This window comes from Mixophyes fleayi, chromosome 6 (assembly GCF_038048845.1).
Source record: "Mixophyes fleayi isolate aMixFle1 chromosome 6, aMixFle1.hap1, whole genome shotgun sequence".
Classification (NCBI taxonomy): Eukaryota; Metazoa; Chordata; class Amphibia; order Anura; family Limnodynastidae; genus Mixophyes; species Mixophyes fleayi.
The window spans coordinates 141,655,571-141,679,429 of NC_134407.1; the positions used below are offsets into that span (position 1 = coordinate 141,655,571).

A 23,859-nucleotide genomic window follows, 5' to 3' on the forward strand; every position below is an offset into this window, starting at 1 on the left:
GTAACAACTGAACCTCTTGACCATGTCTGTATGCTTTTATACATTGGCTGATATTTGTATTAACAAGCAGGTGCACAGGAGTAATGATAGATAGATAGATAGATAGATAGATAGATAGATAGATAGATATTTTTCCCTGGTCACTTTACTTCAAATGAACAAAAAATATTTTGAAAGCAATATCTGTATAGCTGTACTCTGTAAGTAAAAATCAGATTAAAAATTAAAGGCTATGGGCCTGATTCATCAAGGCACGCATACTAAGCAAAACTTGCGCTTATTTTTTTTTTTTACATTTATTTTATTGAGGTATAAAATACAACATATACAATTGAATGCATTATAAAATACCTACGTATTTTCACAATTAACTTACAATCCAATGAGTAATCAACATCCCATGTCTATTTTTTTTTCTTCAAAATATCCCACTTTAAACAGGACCTAAATATTAGAAGGTGAAGATAGATCTATTGGAGGATCTGCAGAGACCATTCTCAATTCAAACCATTCAGTATTATGGAAACTATTCCAAAGTTGTAATCTTATAGTATGAGGTAAAAGAGCCATAAAACTCTCCCATGTGTCAAAAAATTGCTTTACTCTAGCATTTTTCTGCAGAGACGTTTCTATCCAATCCATTCGAAATATATGATAGAGTTTTTCTTTGAAAAGGGAAAACATAGGAGGAGAATTTTGGGCCCAGACCTGGAGTATGCTCTTTCTGGCCGTGGCCGAAATTGCCAATAGTAGTTTCTTACATCCCTTACTTACTTTACAGCTACCTGGGAGTATTCTAAATATTGCCCATTCTGGAGAGAGGAATGCGTAATTCACCAGGTGTGTATTAGAGAATCTCCAGATCTGGGTCCAAAATCGTTTAAGAGAGGGTTGTGTATAACGTGATTTGATGGTTCCTGTTCATGTAGGTGAATAAAGGCCAATAAGATAAGATTAGAAATAAAACTCTGATCCATGGTAGTATTAGTGTAGATATCTGTCTTATGTAACCAGTCTCTAAGATGTTGTAATTGGGCCGCTTGATTATATCTAGTGACTTTTGGCAAATTCAGTCCCCCTCTATCATTATCATCATCATGTCCCTTTGGCTAATTGTGGAAGGTGCGCTTGACCTATCATATTTTGGATCAATGACAGAATTAAGGTCACCTGCAATCAGAAGGTTAGGGGTATCATGTTGCAGGACAAGCTGGATCAGAGACTGGTAGTAATCCCGTTGTGATCCATTGGGGGCATAAATGTTCAAAAAAGTAAATTTCTCATCGTTAATTTGTCTATGAATTAATAAATATCGGCCCTCGGGGTCTATGACTGTATCCAAAATTGTATATTGAAGATGCCTAGCAAATATTATGGCCACTCCCCTGGATTTTGTTTTATATGAGGCCGAGATGCAATCTCCAATCCAACCCCCCGCAAAGCAAGACCATCAGCCTTCCTCCAATGTGTTTCCTGCAGAAATGCTATGTCAATATGAGCTTGCGTAAGGTGGGTAAGTATGGACCTTTTTATGTTTAATGAAAGAATTGAGACCACCCACATTCCAAGACGACAAATTAAGGGCCTGCGGAATGTTAGGCCAATGAGAAACCGACTGTGTAGGCTGCATCTCTAACCTATCCCCACACTGGGGCGATCAGTCAAACCAAAGGTATGTAAGAGGAGAATATAAAGAATCTCCAAAACCTTCAATAAGTAAACTTGACATAAATAGTGGACTTTGTTGTCCCGTGTTTGTAGAGTGAGACATTGTATGTTTAGCAACTTTGTGAATATTAAAAACAGAACACATAATGCATTACAATTTTTGTACCTCAAACCTTTTCTTAACATTCTCCTAACCAAATTTTGTGTTTGATCCCTGGGAATATTACCAGAGATCATAGAACCTTCACCCATAAACATTTGTAATATACCTAAGTCTATACGTATATACATACATAGAGAGTTCATGTATTCATAATAAGCAAATATCACATAGTCATCATGCGTTTTGTTAACCTTTTTACGCCTTGTTAACTAAATCCAGAGTGTTATACCGTTTAAGTTGGTGCCCTAGATGGCGGGCTAGTTCTAGATTGTGACCCCGATTGTGGAGTCAACACCCGAAAGTGGTTTTTAGCTGTCTCCGGCTTTTCAAAGGTTAGCGTACGACCATTCTCCACCACTCTAAGCTAAGCTGGGTAAATAAGGCCAAAGCTTTTATTGTTATCAGCCAGGAATTTGCAAACCGCTGCAAACTCCTTTCTTTTCTATGACAACATAGCCGAATAATCCTGAAATATTAGTATTCTATTGCCCTCAATCTCCAATTGCTTCTTCCGCCTGAATGCTATCAATATTTTTTCTTTATCTCTGAAATCTAGGAATTTAGCCAAAACAGGTCGTGGTCTAGCAGAATTGCCCTCTTTAAGTGGGCCTAGACGATGGGCTCGTTTTATATGTAGGTTGTCTATTTCGTCATGTAAAGGGCAACTATTAGGTCCTGACTAAGATAAGAGAATAAGTCCGGTCCTTTCACCGACTCTGGAATAACAATAAACTTAAGATTATTCCTTCGTCTACGATTTTCCAGGTCATCCATTTTTTCTTGCATTTGTGACCAATTTCGCGAATCTTGTTCAGACCCATTTTGCAAAGCTAGAACGTTATCCTCCACATCACTGGTACGTTGTTTCAGCGTATTTATTCTGGCCGTATTTTCTGCTATTTTAGCGACAGTTGCATCAAAGGTGTCCTGAATAGCTTCAAATTTTTTATCTATGATGGGAAGGAGGATATCTAGAATGGATTGAGCCGTATCTGAACTTGTAGTATTTACGGGTCTAGTAAGAGGAGTTTGGTCCCTCTCCTCCACGTCCCCCGTAGAGAGGGGCGAGGAAGGAGGGGAAGCACCCCTACCCAATTCAGATTTGTTTCTGCCCGCTTTAATGTGGTCTGGCTTATTATTTGCACGTTTGGATGAATTTTTACTACAATACTTCTCCATGTCTAAGCAAACCAAATGCTAATGTAAGACACCAATATAAAGGTCTGTTAAAGATTATTATATCAGATAACACGTGACTGTAGTTATATTGTGAACTCTCTCATCTTACATTGAAATGATCATATACTAAAGAGAAAAAGTGTTAGAAAACAGAGATAACAAAATTGTTTTCTAGCCTTAATTAACTACCCCAACAGCGTCAAAATTATACCAGAATGTAAGAACACCTATATGAATCATCAATTTGAACGCTTATATCGCTAATTCAACTCTAATAAGGAATATATGGTAATAAGCAACATAACATATATAATTATACGTATCCAAGTTTGGGAATACTGCAATGTTTGTCTATGCTCCGTAGGCCCACTTGTGTGGCCGGACTCCGGGGAGAAAAGAAAAGAAGGGACTCTTCTTAGCATGCAATCGGCTTTCCAGTTGAGACGACTCACGTTTCCACCCCAACTCTAGCTATTAAGAAGAGTATTTTCCGTTTCTTTCAAATTCAAAGGCGTCAATGGAAATGACTTGCTTGAAGAGATTTGTTAAAACGCAGTCATCCAGGTGTACCGCCCGCCGGAAGTCCCTGTATTAGATTTTAAATTTTTAAGAGTCATCTGAGCAAGACAAGTCTCCAAGGCTCTAGTTGTTATCACCTCAGATGAATGAGCTGATGTGAATTGGATCTAGCAATCCTGTCTAGTACAATCTGACCAGTCTCTATTTTGCTCAGTACATGTTGCTGTTAGTAATATCGGTATCAGCATCAACATCAATATTATTAATGGGGAAACTCAATGGTAATGGATGACAGAGAATGAAGCCTGTGTTCCAAGAAGGAACCTGTGTGCTCAGCCTCAGTGCATACAAAAGAATCCTCTTCTTAAGCCATAGACGATACAAATACAGTCACATCCACTCAGGGCCGGATTAACCATAGGGCTAACTGGGCTACAGCCCAGGGGCCTATGGCATCCAGGGGGCCCTTGAAAGTGCTCAGCAGCAGTATTGATCGGTCGGGGGCGCCCCCGGCGCGATCAGTGCTGCTGAGCACTTTCACTGCGATCCTTCTCCGGCGCGCTGTAGTCTCCTTACTGAGGAGATCTCGTGAGTCTCACTCTCACGAGATCTTCTCAGTAAAGAGCGTACAGCGCGCCGGAGAAGGAGGTAAGTGCCGGGGGGGGGGGGGAGGGGGGGGGCAGCTCGGATCATGGTGGGGGGGCCCTCACGGGGGAATGGAGGCCCCCTTAGCCCAGGGGCCTCCATTCCCTTAATCCGGCCCTGCATCCACTAAAAGGCAACAGTCCACCATTCAAGAGTAATACAGTAATAAGCAATAAAGTGGATAAAATCCAATACAATGGAGCAGAATTTTCCGTGTCTCAGCTGGTACAATCAATGGAACAAGTCTAGGGCTCTGATACTGGCCCACTCGGAATTCCGCAGGTTCACTCGTCCCCCGTGAGGAAACTGTATTTTAAGGCAGAAGCATAATTTCCAAAGCTATTTCTCCCAGAGGGGATATTAACATGGAGCTTAATACAGTGGTTTGAAGGCACTTAGCTACTCTCAGAATGGCTAGAGGGAGTCAATGGATAGAATATAAATTGTATTGTACCTGAAGACAGTGTGCTGCAGACTTGCCTTTATGGTGTCACATAGAAGTGTCATATGACGGTATGGCTCTCTGTTTCAGGTCCTTAGAGGCTCCTGGCTTTGGGCTGCGATCCCTTGGGTTAGCTTTATCCAAGTTTTAATGCTGAGCCCTGCAGTATCTTGTCTGTTTGGAATGGCGTCCAGGCTACCCACTTTAATTTCTTAAACAAATGTGGCTCCAGCAGTGACTCTTTGAGATCCTGCCAAGATTTAATAGGCACAAACTGCAGTGTGGTGTAATGTACACTAGATGGCAGCGACAGATAGTAATGATTATTCAGTTGCTATTGACAAGCTGCTGAGGTAGAATAGAGACATTGACAGCAGACTATTATTATAAGATCTGACTTCAATCAAATAGTTGATAACATGAGCTGGTATCTTTCTCTCACCTCAGCCTCAGCAGTGTAAACATAAACGCAGGCACCGCTGGGTTATCTTGTCAGTTTAAACTGAGACTTCTCTGCGTCTACAGAGTTCCAGTGGGATTCCCAGCAGGCCCTGCTCCAGCTAAACCACCGGAAATGAAGGTGGGAATGGCGCCCGCGGCATCCGGTCAAATACCTCATACGGACCAAGGAAAGCGAGGGGACTTTCCGACGGGTGGCTGCCCACCAGCGCAATCTCACAGGTGAGTAGCTCAAATTCAGCGCTATCCGCTCCCGTGCCTTCACCAGACTCCAGTCACCATTCCTCACCACCGCCAGCCACGATACAGCATCTCCCGGATGGTGTGTGCCAGAGAGCAATCGATCCGCAGAATATCCAGCAGAGATTCAGACCCAGCCGCGATCAGCCTCCAGGCAGGTCGGAAAGGTCAGCGGCAGTCAGTAAGCAGGCACCCGCATCTCCGGACCACCTAACCGGGCTCTACGTTAGATGTTAAAGATGCCCAGCAAGTTAGTATAGGTCTTTTAACCCTACCGTGGCACTTCTCAATTGTTAGGGCAGGAATAAGACGCCAGTAAATGGCGATTTTTATAATTAATGAGAGGAGCTCCAGTGCAACACGTCCGTGTCAGATGGCTGCCAGGCCAAGCCCCCCACTTGTGTTTATTTTAAAATGCATGTAAATTGGCTCTGCATACTCCCAAATTCAACAAGGAAGAGATCTGAAGATGCTTGTGCTGATGAATTTGTGTGTAGGTCTGCACTGCTCTACTACACAATTCACTGTAGGATATGTCCAATGCCTTGGTGAAATATACATTCGCAAAAGAATGCACAGGAAAAAAAACTATTGAATTAATGTTACTTGTTAATAATCATCATCGTCATCAACATTTATTTATATAGCGCTAGCAAATTCCGTAGCGCTTTACAATTGGGATCAAACATTAATAAGACAATACTGGGTAATACTGTTATGGCTCACACCCCAGGTATCAGCTCCTAGAACTGCTTCAGAGGTCTTCACCTATAGGAACCGCTTTTCCTGTAGAGCTAGATGCGCTCACAGGTACTCTGATGCCCCCGGTCTTGTACTCTAGTAGTAGGAGTTGATAACCTGAGAACGTAGCGCTGGTGTACACGTAGAGGTGGAGTGAAGATACCGGCAGAGGTTTTGAGGGTCGCCAGCAAAACGGTAGCGCCTAGGTCCAGGCCGGGGGTCAAACAGGTCACAGGCAATACGGCAGCGTCAGTATCCAAGCAATGGGTCAGGGTCACAGGCAATAAGGAGCGTCAGAATCCAGGCAATAGGTCAAGGGTCACAAGCAATCAACGAAGTCAGTATCCAGGCAAAGGGTCAGCAACAATAATCAGGATATCAAATGGCAAGCAGGGAGCAATGACACAGCAGGGTAGTATGCAGGGTAGCAGGGACTATAACCGGCAGGGAGGCTTGCCCCTTCCTGCCTTATATACAAGATTTGGGCCAATGAAAAACGTTTGGGCACAGGGGAATCAATTAGCCACCTGAGGCTATTAGCAGGTACTAATTTGCGCACGCGCCAGGCTGCTCTGGATGCCGGGAAGCGGCGCTGCAGTATGAGAGCGTCCCGACCGTTGCCTCGGGATATTGCGGAAGTGACGTCCCGGTTGTCATGACGACGGCCGGGACGCTGAGGTGGAGGAGGAAGCGAGTTGCGGCGGTGCCCGGAGCCGCCGCGGCTCGTGACAAATACATACAGACAGAGAGGTAAGAGAACCCTGCTCGCAAGCTTACAATCTATAGGACAATGGGAGTTTGAAACACAAGGGCATGTGCTACATCATATTGCACAATGGACCAGCTAGAATGCAAAGGTAAAAGTATTGAGTGGGCTGTGTGATCAGTCACACAGCAATGTTGGTCAGAGGGTTGTTGTCTTGTGTTAGTTGTGTAGAGGGTGGTAATAGTGTAATTTAGGGAGATTAAGATGGTGGTTGAGGAATATCATAAGCTTGTCTGAAGAGGTGGGTTTTCAGAGAACGCTTGAACGTTTGAAGACTAGAGGAAAGTCTTACTGTGCAAGGGAGGGTATTCCACAAAGTGGGTGCAGATCGGAAAAAGTCCTGTAACCGAGAATGGAAGGATGTGATGAGAGTGGAAGAGAGACTTAGATCTTGTGCAGAACGGAGGTGTCGAGTTGGGAGATATTTTGAGTGAGGAGATGTATGTCTGTGAAATTTTGTTGACAGCCTTGTATGTTAGTAGAAGAATTTTATATTGGATTCGTTGAAATACAGGCAGCCAATGTAGAGACTGACAGAGTGACTCAGCAGAGGAAGAACGGTTTGCAAGGAAAATCAATCTACCCGCTGCATGCAAAATAGATTGTAGGGGTTCAAGTCTGACTTTGGGAAGACCAGTAAGGAGGGAATTGCAATAGTTGATGCGGGAGATGATGAGTGCATGAATTAAGGTTTTTGCTGTGCCTTGTGTGAGATATGTGCGTATTCTGGTAATGTTCTTTAGATGTATGTAACATGATTTAGATATAGAGTTGATGTGGGGAATAAATGATAGTTGTGAGTCAAGGATTACACCTAGGCAACGAGCTTGTGGGGTGAGATTTATGGTCATGTTATCAACAGAAATAGAAATGTGAGGCAGGGAGTTTCTGTTTTTGGGTGGGAATATTATTAATTCAGTTTTTGAAAGATTGAGTTTGAGTTGGTGAGAAGACATCCAAGATGAAATGGCAGAAAGACAGTCAGTAACACGAGACAAAACAGATGGTGAAAGATCAGGAGAGGATAGCTAGATTTGTGTATCATCCGCATAGAGATGATACTGAAATCCAAAGGAGCTTATTAGTTTTCCAAGAGGAGTGGTGTAGATAGAGAATAGCAGAGGACCTAGGACTGAGCCTTGTGGTACTCCAACTGATAAAGGAAGTAGAGCAGAGGTGGATGCAGAGAAATTAACACTGAAAGAGCGATTAGATAGGTAGGATGAGAACCAGGTTAGGACAGTGCCTTCAAGACTTAGGGATTGTAGTGTTTGTATGAGGAGGGAGTGGTCAACAGTGTCAAATGCAGCAGAGAGATCCAGGAGAATTAGAAGAGAGTAATGGTTATTACTTTTTGCTGTGATCAAATCATTGACAACCTTGGTCAGCACAGTCTCTGTGGAGTCTTGAGAGCGAGAGCCTGACTGAAGAGGATCCAATAGGTTGTTTGCTGTAAGAAAGTGTGTGAGGCGAGTGTAGGCTATTCTCTCGAGAAGCTTGGAGGGGCATGGGAGCTGGGAGATGGGGCGGTAATTTGCGAGAGAGTTAGGGGCAGAATTTTGTTTTTTTAAAATGGGAGTAATCACTGTGTGCTTGAATAGTGATGGAAAAATACCAGTAGAAAGAGATAAATTACAGATTTTAGTTAGAGGGGGAATGAGCACAAGAACCGGGGACCTACTAATTTATGAGGGAATGGGATCAAGAGGACAGGAGGTAGAGTAGGAAGATGAGAAGAGAGTAGAAACTTCCTCTTCATTTGTGGGATCAAATGAAGAGAGTATGTCAGAGGGTGCTACAAAGAAATTGAGCTGATTGCTTGTCGAGAAATATAAGCATTTATATAAGCATTTATGGCAAAACAGTTAAAAACAAAAAAAAATACTTTTATATTTGTTTCCCCATTAAATAAATTTATTAAGATGATCTTAATGTCCATGGAACATAAAATACATTTTTACAGTTGCTCCTGATTGCAAACACATACATGCATACGAGACTGTCATCACTAGTACTCAGAACTTGGACTAGCCCTGTAGCTGGAGCAAAAGATACGGCAGAAAAAGAGTAACTTTGAGATGCCCAAAGCTTGATTTGGATGTGGCTTTGTGCCCTCGAGGTTGGCATGCCCGTGATGAGAGTAAGTGCAGCTTTTCGGGCCCTTTTTTTTTGTTTGTTTAATCTTTCTTTTTCTTGCAGATTATACAAAGATATAGAAAGTATATGTACAAATATTGTAAACAATGGTAATAAAAAACAAAAGCATAATCTTCTCATTCTCTAAACTTTAACATGCGCCTTCCCTGTACCCAGCGGCCTACTACAATCCCTGCTCATAGCGGGGATTCGGAGAAGCCAAATTCAAAAATGAAAAATAAAATCAGGGTAGGCGGGCTGGCAGGGCGCGCTTGTAAGTGCGGTGCCCTTCTGTCATGCTTGCTGGACTTACCGTGTAAGTTTCTGATTTGTACCCTCCCTTCACAAATTTTTAGATGTTTGATATTTATTTGTGAGAAGATAATTATGTGGGAGGTAGGGCATAGACCTTATCTAAAGAGCAGCCATCTCCAACTGCCGCCCACATGCCACCTATATTGGTACTGGAGTGAGACTTTCTCCAATGGCGCTCAGCAGTGTGGAAGCACTTTTGCAGCAGATCTGTTTGGTGTGCCATGACTGAGGTTTGTATCTTCCGTGACTGCATGTAGTAACTGGAACTGCACATCAAAAAAGTGTTTTCTGGTTTAGCTATACTTTAAGCCACAAGTATTGAGTAAAAACCGCATGGGACAAATTGTACTATGTAACAAAAAATCAAACTAATCTTTAAATTATGCAGTACACATGGATTAGCTGCCCTCTGACTGAACAATTTAGGTGGGAATGTGATACTTAGACTTAGGTTGTAACCGTGGAGCGCTGCTTGTAGGTGATGGATCTTTACGGTCAGGGTGGTGTACAGAAACCGTATCTATGATGAGTGAGGGAGAAGAGCAGAGATACAGAGGTAAAGCGTGTAAACTACAAGACAAAAATCAATGAGTGGTGAGTGATACAGTCTTTCAGATACCACCTTCCACCCTTGTCCCAACTGTCAGAATGCTGGGAGGTATGACCCAATCACCTCCTCTCTGCACAACAGAGCAGCAGTGAATGGGTGCCACACGCAACTGCCACTGGTGTGGGGGTGGGGGGGGGGCACTACACATGAGTGGAGTTAGGGTCAGCCTAGTGCTAGTCACACCCCCAATGTGACATAACTACGCTCCATTTCTTGCACACCCTATGTCCCAATTTCATTCATTGAAAAGTTGGAAGGTATGTAGTCTTGGTTTAGGAAGTCAAACAAGGTGTGTTCACAGGAAAAGGTGGGTGTTGCTGGTTGGATTACGGGTGTGACTGGGTAAATCCAGGAATGTGAGTGAATCAGTCTGGGCCAAATTTGTGCCGATTTTTGTGTTTTTAAATGTTGGAAGGTGTGTACTTTGCTAAGTGTTTTAGTGCTGTTTGTTATAGTTGGTAGTGGAGTAAAGAAGTTTTATTTCAGATTATTTTACAAAGTGTCTGTTGCAACCACGCAGAAATCCTATTCATAAGCTTGTAGCCTATAAATTTACCAGAAGGCAGTACTTCATAAAGACTGAATGCAGAGTACCTCAGGGATGTCACTGGTTTCTAGTGAATTATTGGTTGAGAAATTGTACAGCCCATAAAATGGCTTGGAACTATTTTATATGTCTTGATCAGAATACACTGTATGGTACTTCTGGTAAAGCATTTTTCCATCTAGCTATAATTTTCCTCTAACTTTAAATTGAATAAGAAAAAAATGTGAGTCACTGCTTAATGTTGAAATGTCATTATGTCAATTAGCGTTTTACAACAAAACAACCTGTTGTATATCCATTTGTATAATAATACATAATAACCCTACCACAGCTTTTCAGACTGAATAATGTTTTGTCATTTAATACTAAAAAAAGCTTGTTTTTGCATCCACAACAATGTCATCTAGCGAAATATTCATGTAATGAAACTCTAAATGAATGTCCAAGTGTCTTTTTCTGCATGTTTGCTGAAAGGCCAGTATTTATTTTCTAAAGTACATTTTTCCCCATTTATCTTGCTCAGACCATCAGATGGATGAATTACATGGAGCCAGTTCACTAGGAACCAGCTTCATCAATGAGGCACAGAGGGTCTCAGTAATGTCACTGATTTCTAGTGAACTGATGCAGTTCTAGTGGCTGCATTCTATGTGATGTCATTGTCATTAGTAGTTGACCTTGCATACCACAGAGAAACAGACACAGATTGAGAACTACATTTCACATCAACCTCCTAACAAACGTGTGAAGCTTTTCATTACATTGCTCGGAGTGCGCCTGTAAATTATGCTTCTTCAATTAAATTAAACATGAAGGCGCAAAATGAGTCCCATTTAAAGTATAAAAATCCCTTTAAAAATACACCTTCTCCATCCCTTTACCTAATTTAAAAAATGAATGAATTCTCCTCAAAAGCATTGATACGCCCATTCCATACTTTATAAGGAACTCCCTCACTCCACCCAATTAAATCCGCAAAATTCTGCGCCTTTGCAAATGCAGCCACCTCTCTCCGTAAACTTTAGTGCTTTGGTGGAAATCTAGGTGCAGTTGTGCACATAAGAAAAAAGCTGACTCTAAACCATACTTGCCAACATTTTTTTTTTTTCTTCCGGGAGATGCCGGCTGGGACGTGGGCGTGCAGGGGGCGGGGCTGCGAAATCGCGTCATTTTGGCCCCGCCCCCGTGACGGAATGACGCAAATCGCGTCATTTTACAGTGGGGGCGGGGCTAAACGCCGCGATTCCGGGTGAATCGCGGCGTTTAAACTAAATTTTTCCCCTTCCTATCAGGGAGATTGCCACACTCGTCCGGGAGACTCTCGCAAAATGCGGGAGTCTCCCGGACAATGCGGGAGAGTTGGCAAGTATGCTCTAAACTGCGGACATTTTGCTCTTCGAAAATAACCTCCTCTGTGTTCAATCCAGACTGCATTACTGTTAATGGTTCCTGTAGATGCAGTGGATCCTAGGTCAGTCTAGCCCTACGTGAACCTGAACATTAAATGGTTTGGGATTTAGTGTTTAGTGACAGTGGGGGCAGTTGTTAGAGGGATGTTCTGATTCTTCCAAATGGGAGCTCTACCCTGGCACGGAGTTAGGTACTGTGTGTCCTGTGCAGTCTGTGGAAGAGATAAACCCAAATGTGCAGCCACCATGAAAGAGCTGTGTAAACAGCCAGACTTGGCCTCACATGGCACACTGACCCACATACATTCCTAAATTTAAACACCACACTGTCTGATCTGATGTCACATAGAGCTTTAGCCTTGGAGCTGGCATGCTGACCCACATACAGATTAAGCAATTTTGTCACTCTGCTGACCTCTGCAGGAGAGATGGTAAAATGCAATAAGGAGTACAGTTTATATTAGGAACTGACAGCAGCGGTGAAGTAAGCTTTTGGATTGATCCACTGACTGTTCTAGCAATCAGGAAATTAATTAACATGCAATCATAATAAAAATTCTGTCAGACCACTGCTAACCTCTGTGCTCTATATTTTGTAATTTTCTCCTTGCAGCATTAACTCTCTAATGAAATGTCAGCAGCAGTGTCTTACATTGGAATTAAAGCTTTAAGCAACATGTTGTGGCTAGTGGTAGAAGACCAAGTGCTATATGATCACACTGTGCAATCACTGTGCTCCCCAACTCCATGCCACGACAGTGCTCCCTGTGTTATCTATTCACATTACCTTTGCATCATGTCATCATTGTACCCCACATATCATGTACTCTCTATTCTCCATCATTCCATCACTGTGTACCCCACACCATGCCATCATTGTCACCAAACAATATGCTTTCACCGAGTCACCCACAATATCTTCACTATCTGCTTCATCTTGTCATCACTGTGCCCCCCTATATCATGTCATCAATGTGTACCCTACATCATGCTTTCACCGTGCCTCCCTATATCATGTCATCACTGTGCCCCCTACAAAATACCTTCACTATTCCTCATAATTCCATCAATGTGCTCCTCACATTATGCCATCACTGTGCCCCCACATCCTGCTTTCACTGTGCCACTCACATAATGTCTTCACTGTGCTCCACACATCATGTTTTCACTGTGCCCTCCATCATTAAGCTATCATTGATCCCTATCATTCCATCACTGTGCCCTCTCACATCATGCAATCGCTGTGCACACCACAACAACCCATAACTCCACTCCCTGCATTATATTTTCACATTACCTCCACATCATGCTATAATTGTCACCTCACGCATTGCCATCACTTTGCCCCCCACATCATGTCATCACTGTGCTCCTCACATCATGCCATCTATATTTACCCTGGTGATGGGAGTTCCGGGCTGTGTCCCACACGAGCAGCAGCGATTGAGATTATTGATCTTCTGCTTCTCCAGTCCCTTGCTCCTCATCCATGTCTTACAATGCCACTGCTGCTATTCTCTAAGCATATAGAGCCATGGCTTTTCTTAAAAAGTACTGTCCCCCTCACATCAAATTTTCACTACACCTCCTGCATTATTATTGCTGTGCCACCCACATCATGCCATCGCGCTCCTCACATCATGCCCCTCACATCATTTCATCACGGTGTTCCCTGCATCATGCCATCACAGTGCCACCAGCATCATGCAATCACTGTCCCCCTCACATCAAGTCTTCAATACATGATGTGCCACCCACATCATGCCATCACTGTGCTCCTCACATCATGCCATCTATATTTACCCTGGTGATGGGAGTTCAGGGCTGTGTCCCACACAAGCAGCAGTGATTGAGATTATTGACCTTCTGCTTCTCCAGTCCCCTGCTCCTCATCCATGTCTCACAATGCCACTGCTGCTATTCTCTAAGCATACAGAGCCATGGCTTTTCTTAAAAAGTGCTGCATACATATGTAATGGTGCTTTGAGAAATAAATGAAATAATAAATCTGTAGCTCTGCATGAGAGGAGTTGCTATTTTGTAATACTAAGGTGGATGTGGACTGAGCCGTGGGCTTCCCTACTGCTCTGGGCCACAGATGGTCGCCCCATTCCGTCCATATTATAATCTGCCACAGAGGAGCCCAGCTGTAATGGGGCATATCATAGACTTTCCCAATATCCCAGTGGGCCAGTCTGACACAAACTATATATCACCCAATTTTGCAAATCTATAAGCTGGCATATATGGAAAAGGAGAATCATTTTTTTTTATTTTTTTTTCTTAGAACTCAAAATTTTATTGAATCCACATGGGTGACAGCAAACATTCCAGAATATAGCAGGAAGGAAAAACTAGCACTGACACAAAGCATGCCAGTAATTGCTATGCATAACAAAACATAATACATGAATGAAAAATTGTATTGGCACAAGCAATATCCATATTATTAGGAGGGTAGTGGGAATGTTCCAAGGGAGGGGGAGGGGCTGGAGGGGGTGGGGTCGTCCGCCATAGTAAGACAAGGCCTGGAGGAATCTCAGATAACGGGGGACATAACTTAGCCTACAGGGATATTATAAGCAGAGGTTTTCGGTATGGACTAGGCCATTTATGGGAGGGTGAGTGTTGGGGGTATTATTGGTGTAGCCAAGGGGCCCAGATTTGGTAAAACTTATCATCTTTATCTTGCAGGTGGAGGTTGATTTTTTCCATACTAGCAATAAACCAGACATATGTTTTCAGAGAGGAGACGCAGGGAGGCTCTGCGCTTTTCCAGGATTTGGCTATCAAGCACCTAGCAGCCGCCAGAATATGCGAGGCCAGTTTTGCAGATTGGACATCAGCATTTTGTATAGGGTAGCAGAGAAGAAAGGACCAAGGGTCTTTCTGAACAGGGTATTGGAAAAGAGAGGAAAGGAGGGTAGTCACCCTATCCCAGAAAGAGGAGATGACAGGGCAAGACCACCAGATATGGAAGAGGGTGCCTCTATGACCACATTCCCACCAGCAAGCAGGGGAGGCAGTTGGGTACATTTTAGCCAGTCTATCAGGCGTAAGATACCACCTGTAAATTATTTTATAATCATTCTCCTTAATTAATATAGAGATGGAACTAGAGGCTACATTCGCTCTAATGGTTTTCCAGCAGTCCTCCTCCAGGGGGGGACCCAAGTCCCTCTCCCACTCTTGTTCGTGGACACTTCCAGCGACCAATATTCTGTCTAGAATTAGACTATATATTGAAGAAATCATGCCTCTTCGAAGCGGTGAGGAGAGGCAGAGGGTCTCAAATGGGGAGTTCAGTGAAGGTGAAGCGCCCGACAGGAGTGAGAGGACAAAGTGCCTAATCTGTAGGTATTGATAGAATGGCGGATTTAGTCTGGGGTATTTGGAGCGGAGAGCGTCATAAGTTAAAGGTCTCCCCTGTTCCAAAAGATCACCGGCGAATCGGATACCCGAGGCAAGCCATGGTAGAGAGAAAGACCGGAGCCCACCAGGTGGGAAGGCAGGGTTGTGCCATAAAGGCATGATGTTCAGAGAAGTTGGAGGGACTTAGAGGTGGCTTTTGCAGGTCTCCCAGTTCCGAGCTGCAAATAGTAAGGTAGGGTATCACTTAATCAGTGCAAGCCTAACTTGTTTAGGAAGGCCCCAAACGCCTGAGAGGGCTGGCAGAGAGAGGTAGGCAGCTTCTATATCCGCCCAGGCGTGGGAGGCGGGGGGAACAAAGGAGGTAACAACAGAACTGAGATGAGCCGCCCAGAAATAGGCCTTCAGATCAGGAAATCCCCTACCTCCAGAATTTGTGGGTTTCTTAAGCTGAGCTAAACGGACACTGTGAGACCTACCCCGCCAAATTTAGCTAAGTGTCGTTGCATAATATTCAATTCTGAGATAGGGACCCTAACGGGGAGTGTCTGGAATAGATAAAGAAGTGGAGGGAGAACAGACATTCTAACGGCAATGATCCTGCCCAGCCACGAGATGATTAGGGGCCTCCAAGAGAGGATATCAGACTTAAGTTTGAGAAAGATAGCCGGATAATTCTCCTGGTAGAGAGACTCATAGGTGGTGGTAATATATATCCCCAGTTACTTTAACTTTTTCTTTTGCCACCGAAAGTGGAATTGGGAGGTAATGTCAAGACAATCACATTGAGGGAGGTTAAGGAGCAATGCCTCAGATTTAGTGATGTTAATTTTATAGCCGGATAACTCTCCGTAGTGGGACATGATGGAGAATAGGTTGGGCAGGGAGATCCTTGGCTGCTGAAGAGTCAAAAGATCGTCGTCGGCAAAAAGAGAGATCTTGCTCTCCAGGTCACCTGTGCGCACACCTCTTACATCCGGGGATGCTCGAATAGTAGCTGCCAAGGGTTCAATAACAAGAGGGAAAAGGGGGCAACCCTGGCGTAGAGCTTTACATCATCATTGAGGAGAGATATCGGGCGATAGCTAGCACAATTATAAGCATCTTTTCCTTCTTTAGAAATCAGGGAAATCCTAGCTTCCAAGGACTCCCGAGGCCAAGGGGCTCCTTTAAGGATGGAATGAGAATAATTTTATGATACAGGGCACATTTTTTTTCAAAAGCCTCAGCAAGGTTATTGATGAGACTACATATAAGAAGCTAATGGACAGAACGAGACCCCAAGTGGGCACTCAGTGAACTTCATTATATGAATTAACTTCATTGAACATTACAAATAAATTTATTAAGTCATCATATTGATGAGGTTCATTGATAAATGTAACAATGAACATCACTGATACAGTGGAGGTCATTGTGTCCAAACATTGGAACTAGTAGCAACTAACCATCAATGTGGCTTTCCAATGCTCTGACCAATCTGATTTCCTGCCTTTTATTTGTATTGGATTACAAGGATGAAAGAAAACACCTTTAGAATTAGGTGATTAATAAAGTAGCAGACAAAGGATTAGGGAAATAGTTTTTTTTGTTTTTGTTTAGAAAAAGGTTTTTTTATGCAGTATTTATGCGTCACTACAGTTCCAAGCATCCCTGGCGAGGATACCAAGGCATCATAGCTCCACAAGTACCAATATAGTCTGTCAGCCATAGGTAAGCTGACACTTGTAGTTCTACAAGTGCCAGCATCAGTGCTATAACCAGAAATTATGGGGCCCATTACAAATCAGACAGGGCCCCCTCCTTGTCCTTGACCACCACAACCCCAGACCTGCTTATATGCCCCCAGACACCCTCACATGTCCCTCAGACCTTCCAGTCAAAAACTCCCAACATGCCCTTTAGTCCTCCTCACATGCCCCTCAGACCTCCCAACATGCCCCTGACCTCCCAACATGCCCATTACATGCCCACCAGACTTTTACATATGCCATCAGACCTCCCCACATAAATAAATGATGATGATGTTAACAAAATTGACCCTAGTCTGTGTGTCTGTCTCTCTCCATCTGTGTCTGTCTGTCTGTATGTAAGGGAATTTAGACTGTAAGCCCCAATGGGGTAAGGACTGATGTGAGTGAGTTCTCTGTACAGCGCTGCGGAATTAGTGACGCTACATAAAAAAATGGTAATAATAATAATAAATAATATTAATAAAAGGAGCTATATATTGTATACCAGCCATCAGAAGAGGCTCTGCATTGTATAGTGTACACCAGGGAGCTTTGCATTTTATACTATCCATTCAGAAGGAATGTACAGAAAGTACTGTGTATTGTATGCAGATCTTGGATTCTCCATTGTATGCTGGCCTTCCTATTTGAAATTACAATTTTTTTTTTAAACATTTCACTTTCAGTGTAAAACACTCCCAAAACTAGAAATGGCCAATACTTTGCCACAGTATGTACTGCACGATTCTTTACGTTCTTTACTCAGGTTATGGCTTTACATACATTTAGATGACCAGACCCCCTACATGGAGTTTTATACTGTACTTCCATTCTAATTTTTCTGCTATGTACAAAGTGTTACTTCTGACACCTTCTGTCACACTGTGTTACATGGTAGCTGTCCCTTTATGTGTGTTCAGAAGTTTTGTAAACTATTAAAATGCATACTGCATCTGTATCATCTTCTCATTAGCATACAATGCCACAGGTATAAAAAAGGGACTAACAGCTTACAAGATTGAGGAGAGTGATAAATGAGGAAATATTAAATCATAATGATTCATGGTATGAATGGGTATCATTTCATGGACAATTTTTCATGGATTATACAACCAGAATAGAATTTAATATAATTGATTTACTCTAACCCTCTAAAGCTACCTGTGACTTCAGCTATTGTGGATCTACATGTACTGGCAAGGACAGGGAATGCTGGGATAGTAGCTCCATAGCAACTTGAAAACCACAGGTTTACTAGACCTGCTCTAGGGTGTTCTATAGCTGTCTCCTGGTTATCATCAGAATATCCCATTCAGTTACCTCACAATGACCTTCAAGAGTCTAATCTGTTACCATAGCAATGTCAGTATTTATAAGGCCAGGTAGATGATAGACTTGATTTCCTTCTTTGTTCATCGCTTGGACAGATCCTTTTAAACTGCCATTTTGGGAACCTTCAACTGGAACTTTCACTGGCATACTTAGATGGAAAATGGCTAAAGATATGTGGTGATGTTGGGCGTGCTAGCACAGCAGTTTTGGTAAGATGCTTTCTTAATGTGGAAATAATTGGTATTATATAAAACATACCTTGTGATATACATTGCTATATGCTATTGAATAAAGTGGTGCTCATTTACAAGACATACTGGATGCGCACGGCAAAATGCCTTGGTTTTGCACTGGTGCGCCTGGATAGTCCGCCCAGTGCATATCAACATGCACGCCTATTCTCCAGTCTTGTAAGACACCTGCACAAACTAGGATTGCACCTAAGTGTGCACAGAGGTGGAAAAATCACCAGAGTCGCACTGTGCAAAAGTGTAAATATCACATCATGTCCAGGTTTTCTTCAAAATCACTGGTAGGCGTAGTCTCATTCATGATGACCGTCTTGATTACACATGGCACTTGTTTGTTTTACAATGGACAATGTACACTTAGAAATGTGCTTCTGTTCACCATTAAGCCCCATGTCTAGGAAGACAGCAAAACAAATCCAGTTCTGGGGTTGCTAGTTTCTTTTTTTAAGTAAAATATAAATACATGTATTATGGATAGTTATTAGTAAATAAATAATCTGTATCTGGATTTTCAATGAATAAACTCATGGGAAATTAGTAAAATTGCTTGCGAGCCTGCTTATTACCATTCCCCTCCACTGGTTTGCAGCTCTCCAACTGCTCATTCCCCAACTCACTGAAATCTACCTCTTCATCCCCTATCTTCAACTCCCCCTTATACAATTACCTCCTCCTGCTGCTGCCTGGCTTCAACCAAACTCACCTCTCTTGCTATTGTTCCTATTGTTGCTAGCAGGGCTCGCTCATGAGAGTGGGTAAGTTTTGGGATACGGGGTAGTTTAGAGTTGACTGGGGGCTGTTAGAGGAAGGCTAGAAGCTTGAAGCCAAAACACAAGGGTTTTTAAATAGCTTTTTTTTAATGTAAGTATATAATTGGATAAATGGCAGCTAAGCAATTATCAATAAACAGTACTGTAATATTTACATTATTAGAATAAACATGAGAAGATTGCTTGGTAAAGGAAGGACACTAATGTTCTGGATGATGACGTTTATCAGTCAATATATTAAAAATTAAATCTACTTGTTTACCTTCTTATAAAGGTTATATAAAATATTGTAGCACATATACAATAAAATGTATATGTCATGGCTGCAACATGGCAGAACCTAATTTTATGTATAAATTGAAATGTACAATGGAGAATTGGTCTCTGCACACGTTCAACTAAGTTTACCACATAATGTTTTCTTTGCTCTGGGGACTATACATCAAAGTGCTTTAAAGTCTCAATTAAATATTTCTTTCTGTGGTATATCACTGCACAAACGCCAATTTATATTCAACCCACTTAACAAAGTGCAAAATACAAACTTGCTGACCTGATTAGAATCACTAAAGCAGACTAAGCACACTTCTATAAAGGACTGAATAATGACCTATAAATTGTCCCAACTAAGAAACCCAAGATGGTTGTGTTATCCCATAGCAACCAATCAGATTCTGTAATTGTTCTATTAAAGTTTACAAACTCAAAGAACATGTTTGTTTGTTATAGGCAACACCACATGTCCTTTGTTTAGCTGTGAAATAGTTTTCATAATCACAGAGCAAAGAAAGGAAAAAAAGAAAGGAAAATAAAGTGCCATAGTTATGCTGAAAGTAATTGACCACAATAAAATAAGGTTTGTTCCTGGACAGACACAATTTTATTGTTTTTGCAACAAAAAGTGTTCTTCATAGGTTGGTGAAGAGGCTAATGGTATCTGCTCCATTGAGTATGATCTAAAAAGACTGGAATACTGACGTGTTAAGAGGAATTCAGTTAAATCGTCCCCGGAAAACTAACTTTGGCACGTCAATAGGTTCCTACCCATAAGTTCTATGATCTCTTAGTTTGTCTTTTAATTAGTTAGAATGGGTCAGTACATGCAGCAGATTCTGTCTTCTACATTCTCTCACTGACTTTGTTTTACTACCACTTCACAGAGACAACAAATATAAAATGGATCCGACTTGTAGAAGGAAGAGCAACCTCAAGATCAGTATGACATTTGAAATAGAGGAACAGGAAGACGAGGGATGGAGATTTGCTATAAAGAGGAAGAATACTGTCTTGGAGTTCCTGAAGAAAGAGATGAACGAGTCTCTGCTCAGAAGATATCAAACCCGGGTAGAGGTTCTCAGGAAATGCTCTTTTTACATTGAGATTCTACCTAGGCACCTGGCAGTGGGAGACCAAAACAACTTCCTGTTGCCCATAACTATGTTTCAGCTCATAGACCCCTGGAAATTTCACCGTATGAAAGAGATAGGCACCTCCCAGACTAAGATCCAGCTACTTCTCCTAGAAGAATTCTTGGATCAATTGCACACAGGACGAGTGGAGCTCATAGAGATGGTCCAATCTTACCACATTACCAGCTTTTTAACAAAATGGGATTACATCAGTCAACGTCTAACCCAGATGACTAGTCTGCTCGATAAGTTTGTGTCCATGTTAGTGCCTGGCCGACTCTATATGAAACATCATCTGATATCACATATTGGATGCAACAATATTCCTACAATACTGCTTGTCCTAAGGACGAAAACACCAGTAATGTTTGACCGAAAGGAGTGTGAGGCTCATGAGGATTGGGTAAGCTTGAAATGGAATACACTTGGACAGCAGACCCAGACAGATAAATATGAAATATGTTTCAAGAAAGTAGAGACAACTCAGGACTCCGTGCAAAGTGTAACTATCTCCATTAACACCAACAGTTCTGAGATCCATAATTTACTGAGAGACCAGATGTACGAGTTCTCCATACGAAGGGCAGAGACTCATACTTTGGTGTATGAAGCTTGGCATGATGTTATGACACTGAAGACACAAGCAAACAAGACACAGCAGGACACGAAGTGTTACAGGTTTGCCAACTACAAGAGACATACAATTCCAGTCTTCTGTCCAAAGCACATAGCTTAATTAATACCATTATACACCAAATAAAAAAATAAATCTTCAAATTCTAATTTGATCTGACTGTACTGTTATGAGCGTTTTGTCGCTATCCAATAACAATTGTCGAATCTCGATTTGTGTTTCCAACGCACAAATATTTATTCTCAAAAAGTAGCAGAATAATTCAAGCGAAATAATAATAAGTACAGCCGTTACTTATCGCAGGCGATCTGGATCCAGTGAACAGTCATTCAGTCCTAAAGTCTGTGGACAAGATGTCTGCACACTAGATGAGGAGCTCTGCTTATATGCACACAGAGATACAGTAAACAATGCAGATGGTATAGCTTGCTTCTATTGGTCCAGGTTTCAGGAAGGCCCAGGGAGTTGTCGATCATTGGCTAGTTCAAACTAAAGAATCCAAAGGTGGGGGTCATCTCTCCAGGGGATATTGCTCCGATCTTCCCGCCAAGATTCATAGTCTTAATAGTCCATAATTCCCTAACATTAATAACTTGTGTATGCACTCTGCATTAATGTGTACTATTTTACAAATGTGTGTGTTGGTGCGAATGTATGTAAAAGCGCAACAGTATCTCAAAGGGGGACAGATTAAGAGGAGGTCTAGGAGTGGTTCGAATGCTATGGAGGACTAGTGGCAAAGCTTCAGGCCACGCCAACCCAGTTTCAGCCATTATCTTACCAAGCTTGTTCTTTATAGTACCATTTACTCTTTCCACCTTACCACTGGCTTGTGGTTGGTAAGGGGTGTGAAGTCTGCTACTGATTTCCATGAGCTTACACATATTTTGGAAGATATCACCAGTAAAGTGGGTACCCCTATCACTTTCAAAGATTCTAGGGATACCGAACCTACACACAAACTCTTGTACAATTTTCTTTGCAGTGAACACAGCAGTATTAGTGGCAGCCGGATATGCTTCTACACAACCGGAAAACACATCAATACATACTAACACATACTTTAGATTCCTGCACGGTGGTAATTGGAAATAGTCAATTTGTATTACCTGAAAAGGTCTGTCTGTAGGAGGGATGTGGGATGGCTCAGTTGGAATAGTTTTCCCGACATTTTTCCTCAAACAAGTAAGACATGATATTGCTTTCTCACCAGCCTGAGAGGAAAATCCAGGAGCACACCAGTATGCTCTCACCAGTTTGCACATACCTTCTTTACCCAGGTGAGTCAGACCATGTGCTGCTTCAGCCAGGCTTGGATAGTACGTTCGGGGAGCTACAGGCTTACCTTGTCCATCCCTCCAGAGTCCTGAGGACTCTTGACCACATCCCTTCGCCTTCCAGACCGCCTTTTCCTACAGGGAACACAAATCTTGCATTTAAATTAATTTCTGCATGTCTAATGTCTGAAAAACCATCATAGTCTTGGTCGATACAGTCATAGGTTGCCCTGCTGCCCATTTAGCAGCTTCGTCCGCCCTATTATTGCCCAATGACACCGGGTCTTCTTCAGAGGTATGGGCTTTGCACTTTATGACGGCTACCGTCTGGGGTAACTGTATCGCTGTCAAAAGTCCTTTTATGTGTTGTGAGTGTGCCACTGGCGTACCTGCTGCTGTCGTAAAGTTTCTAAGACGCCAAAGGGCCCCAAAATCATGCACTACCCTGAAGGTGTACCTAGAGTCAGTATATATATTAGCTGATTTACCTTCTGCCAACTCACACGCTCTCCTTAATGCTACTAGTTCCGCCACTTGGGCTGAGTGAGGTGGGCCAAGGGGTTCAGCTTCTACCACATCCTGATCGTCTACAACACCATAACCAGTACATAGTTCTCCCGTCTCTGTCTGTCTATGACAACTCCCGTCTGTATAAAACGTAAAAATCTACATTTTCTAAAGGGGTGTCACGTATGTCGGGCCTAGCAGTAAAGGTCTGGTTCAGGTGTTCCATACAATCATGCGTATCAGTACTCTTGCCTAACTCATCATCAACCAGGGTCTCCTCACCTCCCACCCTTTGTGTCTCTAGTGACACATATGGAAGGTATGTAGCTGGATTTAAGGTGCTACATCGTTTGATGGTGATGTTTGAGGGTGCCATCAGAGCTAGTTCCCACTTCGTGAATCTAGCTGAAGAAACATGTCTGGTTTGAGTTGAATTTAACAGAGCTGATACAGCATGGGGTGTATAGACAGTTGAATTATGTCCTAATACTACGTCCTCGCTCTTACTTACCAGAAGAGCCGTTGCTGCTACACTTCTGAGACATGTTGGGAGTGAACTTGCCACAGTGTCCAATTGTGCACTGTAGTATGCTACCGGTCTGCTAGCGTCACCATGTTTCTGTGTGAGAACACCTGCCCCACAACCATCAGCTTCCGTACAGTATAGCTCAAAAGGCTTTTCATATTCAGGTATTCCCAATGCAGGTGCTCTAGTCAGACTATCTTTGAGATTAAAGA

General features: G+C 42.5%; 2 protein-coding genes across 7 annotated transcripts in view; both read left to right on the forward strand.

Annotated features, from left to right (window-relative positions):
- Positions 1 to 21,486, forward strand: part of FNDC11 (fibronectin type III domain containing 11) — a 42,807-nt gene extending 21,321 nt beyond the window's left edge. Inside the window, exons 1-2 of one of the 5 annotated variants that reach the window (XM_075176612.1) lie at positions 9,419 to 9,503; positions 20,455 to 21,486. In XM_075176612.1, coding sequence (XP_075032713.1) covers positions 20,471 to 21,439 — 969 coding nt within the window. In that variant the 5' untranslated portion in view covers positions 9,419 to 9,503; positions 20,455 to 20,470 and the 3' untranslated portion in view covers positions 21,440 to 21,486. Of the gene's footprint in view, positions 1 to 9,418; positions 9,504 to 10,012; positions 10,191 to 18,364; positions 18,483 to 20,454 lie in introns of those variants that run through there. The other 4 variants (XM_075176608.1, XM_075176609.1, XM_075176610.1 and 1 more) reach the window with 4 other exon arrangements.
- Positions 1 to 23,859, forward strand: part of STK35 (serine/threonine kinase 35) — a 96,231-nt gene that overhangs the window by 26,300 nt on the left and 46,072 nt on the right. Inside the window, exon 3 of one of the 2 annotated variants that reach the window (XM_075176607.1) lies at positions 20,455 to 20,475. The exons of the other annotated variant lie outside the window; for it this stretch is intronic. The gene's annotated coding sequence lies outside the window, so the exon portion shown is untranslated. Of the gene's footprint in view, positions 1 to 20,454; positions 20,476 to 23,859 lie in introns of those variants that run through there. 2 annotated transcript variants of the gene reach the window in all.